The sequence below is a fragment of the Vigna angularis genome, chromosome 7 (assembly GCF_016808095.1).
Source record: "Vigna angularis cultivar LongXiaoDou No.4 chromosome 7, ASM1680809v1, whole genome shotgun sequence".
In the NCBI taxonomy this organism is placed as follows: Eukaryota; Viridiplantae; Streptophyta; class Magnoliopsida; order Fabales; family Fabaceae; genus Vigna; species Vigna angularis.
In genome coordinates this window covers 32,739,496-32,745,076 of record NC_068976.1, presented here as the reverse complement: position 1 = coordinate 32,745,076, position 5,581 = coordinate 32,739,496, and the positions used below count along the sequence as shown (strand labels likewise).

General features: G+C 33.8%; 1 protein-coding gene across 2 annotated transcripts; it reads left to right on the top strand.

Annotated features, from left to right (window-relative positions):
- The first annotated feature begins 553 nt into the window (after positions 1-553).
- On the top strand, positions 554-4,511 carry LOC108338704 (uncharacterized). 2 transcript variants are annotated; one of them, XM_017575749.2, is made up of 8 exons: positions 554-998; positions 1,984-2,131; positions 2,239-2,389; positions 2,561-2,686; positions 2,795-2,875; positions 3,082-3,274; positions 3,356-3,626; positions 3,934-4,511. In XM_017575749.2, exons 1-8 carry the CDS (start codon positions 798-800, stop codon positions 4,200-4,202), a joined length of 1,440 nt encoding a protein of 479 aa, XP_017431238.1. In that variant the 5' UTR covers positions 554-797; the 3' UTR covers positions 4,203-4,511. The 2 variants fall into 2 exon arrangements, with proteins under 2 accessions (XP_017431238.1, XP_017431237.1); XM_017575748.2 differs by having other exon boundaries at positions 3,931-4,511.
- The last annotated feature ends 1,070 nt before the right edge of the window (positions 4,512-5,581 follow it).

The window sequence follows — 5,581 nt, the reverse complement described above, 5'->3', positions numbered from 1 at the left end:
ATCCAATCGCATGCACTCACCTGTCTTCCACTACCTCTGATTTTTTCTCGGTCCTGACACTATTTATAATAATTAATAATGTTTATCATTAATAATTAGTAAAAACATATATAAAAAATGTGTTCTTTTAAAAGTATGAACAAAAGGAAGCTAAGTTGAAACTATTTCCCAACCTCTATAATTTCAGTCTCCATTCTAATAAATTTTTGCATTTTAAATTCTGTAATTTGAAATATAAATTTTAAATTTTATTGTATAATATAAAATGTTTTTTTACTTTTTATTTTAGAATTTAAAATCTCAACCAAAATTTTATTCTGTGTTTTGAAATATACATGTAAAATGCAAAAATTATATTTTGAATTATAAAAATATATGGGGTGCAGATTGAAATTATATAGTGCACGAAGAAGCTGCATAAGTTGGGCTTAGGAAATGAGATTCCTGCTGGGCCTAGGCCTGTGAACAAGTTTAAGCCTAAGTTAGCATCATTACAAAATTGAATGAGACATTAATAACAGTGTTGGTATAATAACCCTTCACCACACTCACCTTTTTCAATTCTTCTCCATTTCACAAATCTGTCTCTTTTTTATTATTTTATTTTATCTTTTTCCTTACTTTCTAGTTTTTCCTTCCAAAATTTGAAAATCTCAAATCAGATCCAAATTCGAATTTGAAGAAGAGTAGCACTTGTGAGCGCTCTCCCAACCCTAAGTCCCCGCCTCTGTAAATTCTTGCCGGATTCAGGGTTTTCCCTCCTTCGGTGGCGGCGGAGGGATCCTTCGCTCGCTGAAATGGAAGGCGGAGGGAGGCGGATCACGGTGAGTCCGCGGCCTTGCTGCGGCAGGCGCGTGCTGGCGAAGAAGAGGCCGCGCCTCGTGGACGGCTTTGTTAACAGCGTCAAGAAGCTTCAGCGCCGTGAAATCAGCTCGAATCGTTACCGTGCTTTCTCCATGACCGACGCGCAAGAGAGGTTTCGCAACATTCGCTTGCAGGTTTGTTTTTGATTTTGTTTGTGAACAGTGAAGAGTAAATTTATGTGCAGAAAAAGAGTGATGATTTTTTTTCTGACCGATTGAACAACTTACTGTTAGGAGAAACCTTTTATCATTGTGAAGTTTTGGATGCGGAACAGTTTTAGGGTTTTTCTTTTCAGAAACTGTGCTCTAAATCTCTCAAGTTGCTTAACTGATGAATTCTCTCAGACGAAGATGTTGTTTGTAGTTTAACCGTGTAAGATGACGTGTATGGTGAAGTTGCATTCGATAATTTTACACAGGTTAAGGACTAACGTGGACTGTCGATTGTTTGTTTCCATGTAGTGCAAGAAAGCATGTGGGCCAAATTAGAGGCTCTAGGAAACGAAAACTTAGGTTAATGTCGATGAATGATTAGTTAGGTCATTGTAAATGTGTCTGAGGTCAAGAAGGGTCCTTACTAAGGGTTCAAGATGTATGTACATATGCATAGTGTTTTTTTTTTAATCATTTTATTTTATTTTATTTTTATTGTGTATTTCAATCCAGCATTTGTTATTTACTCAATGAATGCTATTTTGTTTGAGATGTACCCATAGATTTGTTTTGTCATCCCGACTTTTGAATGAAGTCTATTTTAATTTGTTGGATGTTGATAAACCTATTTGATGGGGAGCAAAACGAGTACGTTGCAGAAAATTTTGAGAGAATATTTAAGGGGATATATAGTAGAAAACTACACTATTTTAAATCACCACTACGGAATGCAGACAAATGTGTATTAGAAATTTGATTTACAGTTTTAATACAAATTTGTCAAGTTATTTTGTTTGTGGAAATTCCTCATACATTTGGGTAAAGCAACATTTGAAATCACTCTATTTTAAACAGTTGGATGATGAGGAAACTCTACCTTCTGTTTGCTCTACTGAGACGTGTACTTTGTTTCCTATACCCATATATCCCACTTCTTCTGACTTGTGCTTTATGGATCTATTTATAGGAAGAATATGATACACATGATCCAAAAGGTCCTTCTACTGCTGTATTGCCATTTCTGAAAAAGAGGTCAAAGATAATTGAGATTGTAGCAGCACGGGACATTGTTTTTGCACTTGCACAATCTGGTGTTTGTGCAGCATTTAGCCGAGGTAGTTGTTAGAACTGGTTACTGGTGTGTCATACATATTTTATATTATATCTGAATATGCTGTTACGTGATTTATGTTGCTTGTTTCCATTGATTGCTACTGTGCAGAGACCAATGAAAGGATATGCTTCTTGAATGTCAGTCCTGACGAAGTCATAAGGAGTTTGTTTTATAATAAAAATAATGACTCGCTTATCACAGTTTCTGTCTATGCATCAGACAGTTATAGTTCTTTGAAATGCAGAAGCACTAGGATTGAGTAAGTATATTACTTTGTAATTACTACCCTTGTTTTCCGTGCTTACAGAAAGAAAGCCTTAGGAAAAATAAAATTGTCAAGAGTGAGAGTTAAATAAACTAGCACATAGCAACAATTGCCTGCTAAATTTGGGGCTGTTGTATGCTAAAATTTATGTTTTTCACTTTCCAGATATATAAGAAGGGTCAAACCAGATGCTGGCTTTGCACTTTTTGAATCTGAGTCATTGAAATGGCCAGGTTTTGTAGAATTTGATGATGTAAATGGGAAGGTACTCACGTACTCTGCTCAGGATAGGTAAATATTTTGTTCTATGCATCTGTTTGGGGATATAATTATATAATGTTTCAAAGTTTCTTGATTGTGGTTGACTGATATCTTTTTCATTATTTTTTTCCTATACAGCATATACAAGGTGTTCGACCTGAAAAACTATACAATGTTGTACTCCATTTCAGATAAAAACGTACAAGAGATTAAGATCAGGTATTATTTCCTTGTTCATTTTTCCTTTGACATATACAAATTAGTTTACTGTGGATATAAGGTTTGTGGTGATTCACTATTTTAAAAAAATTATATTGCATTATGTTTTAGTTTTTTGTAGTATTAAATTTTCTTCGTTTTTGAATATTTGTGTAGCCTACTACAAGGTTTACAATGTTTAACTCTTTGTTTTTTATTTTTTTCAGTCCAGGAATTATGTTGTTGATTTTTGCTAAATCAAGTAGCCATGTCCCACTTAAAATCCTCTCAATAGAAGATGGTACTGTTTTGAAATCATTCAATCATCTCCTTCATCGGAATAAGAAGGTGGATTTCATTGAACAATTCAATGAAAAACTTCTTGTTAAACAAGAAAATGAGAATCTCCAAATTCTTGATGTATGTAATTTCATATTTTACAAATGAGAATGAGTTGTATACATTTTGAATCATGATATCTGACTTTCTAATTAATTTTAGGTACGGACGTCTGAGCTAACAGAAGTTAGCAGAAGCGAATTTATGACACCATCTGCTTTCATATTTCTATATGAGAACCAATTATTTCTGACATTTCGAAACCGAACTGTGGCTGTGTGGAACTTCCGTGGAGAACTTGTAACTTCTTTTGAAGATCACCTCTTGTGGCATCCTGACTGCAATACAAACAACATATACATAACCAGTGACCAGGATCTCATAATATCATACTGCAAGGCTGATTCTGACGATTCACTTTCTGAAGGAAATGGTACTTTTCTTCTTTTTTTATCCCTGCCTAGTTGCCCTCACATTATTTGTGTTCTTCCTCTTTTTTATGCACCTTTTTCTTTAGTGTATTTCGAGGTACAGTGGTCTCAATATTTTGAAAGGTGGTGTTATGTCGTTTTAACTGAAAGCTGATTCAATCAAGTGTTTATGTTGACCTAATAAAATAAAATGTTAAACAGGATACCAAATCATATAATTGTCCAATGCGTCAGTGATCAGTTTGTGTTGGTAACTGAGCACCACCCTCTTTAAAGTTACTAACAAGTTATGCTTCTTCAACGCAGCAGGATCTATTAATGTCAGCAACATTTTAACTGGCAAGTGTCTTGCAAAGATAAGGGCCAGTAATGGCTTTCCCGTGATGAAGGAATGCAGTTGCGTTGATGAAAATTGCTCATGCAGTGGTTGTAATTTAGGGAAGCGGAAGCACTCCTCCAGAATTAGGAGCACAGTTGCAGAAGCCTTGGAAGACATTACTGCACTATTTTACGATGAAGAGCGCAACGAGATTTATACGGGCAATAGGCACGGTCTGGTTCATGTCTGGTCGAACTAATGTACTATCAAAATTTATTATTGTTTTTGTTTTTTATTAGCATTTATCCATGATTGTGGTGATAGTTCTCACTTGATATAAAGTACATTTGTGATAGCTGTAACCATTAAGTGTCAATTGTATCATTCTTTTTTTTTGGGGTTTGTTTTGTCATCCATCCCTTGGTGGCAACAACCCTGTATCAAGTGATACTTTATGTTGGTAGCTCACCACCTGTTTAAGCTGTAATCTATATTTGCATTGATGAAATCAGCTCTATGTAGTGAAATATGTGAATAATCAATTTTCTCTACCCATTTCTTTTTCTTACCTTTCCTTGTGGGGACCTACTGTGAACTGACCTGCTTACTCTCTCACGTGGTTTGCTAGAGCATTGGTGTCGTGTTATAGCTGTTGAACACTGGCTTCTGTGTTACTACCTCAATTCAATTCAGTATTGTTTTTACCTTTTCTATTGTTTTTATCCCAGTCAGTTGCTAAGCCAAATACAAAAGGACAATTTTCTTAAATGAATTGCTTCCAGCAAGTCAGAAAATTACAATGTTCGTAAGTAATCAAAGTGTATTCTCTTGCTTTAATTTCAAGATTTAAATTCATTTATATGGTGCATAATTGAAGAAATTTTATTGGTAAAAACTTTGCTAGTACTTGGAATTTTTTCTTGTATTTTAAAATAATTAAAAATTTTCTAAAAGATAATTAATACCAGACGTGCACACGTTCCTGGGTTGAATCCAACGCCTTTGCCCAGGGTGAGTTTTAATAAATTTGTTAGGAAATGAGTATATGACCGGATTGAATTAATGAGTGTGGTTATTTAAATCGAATCATTTTTATTGATTTAGATTAATTTAATTAATTAGGTAGTTTATTGTATATCTAAATTAACTCAATAATATTTGATTCTCTTTGTTAATATTTGATTCTCTTTGTTTTGGAATTTTTGCACGTGGATGTTAACATTTGAAAAACTCCGATGGGAATTTATTCAAAAATATTAGTAAATAGATTGTATTTGATTTAATGCATGTCAAAATTTAAATCGTATCAATTTTTATCGTTTTAGGCGAATTTAATTAATTACTTCACTTACCGTAAACCAGAACTAAATCAATAAAAGATTATTTGATTTTGGAATTTGCATTTTTTAAAATTTGAATCACTGTTTGATTAACCCAAATTAGTTATATTCGCTTTCCCTTCGAGCATCAATCTTTCACTTGACATTGATGAACAAGGTTTACAGCTTTGTCCAAAGGATACAATTAAATGTTGGGTTCATGCTTCCTCGTACGATTTTTGTTCTGACATAGCATTGCATTTATACTTACGAGGATAGCATAGTGATAATTATCCAAATAGCACATTTTTTTTTCTTA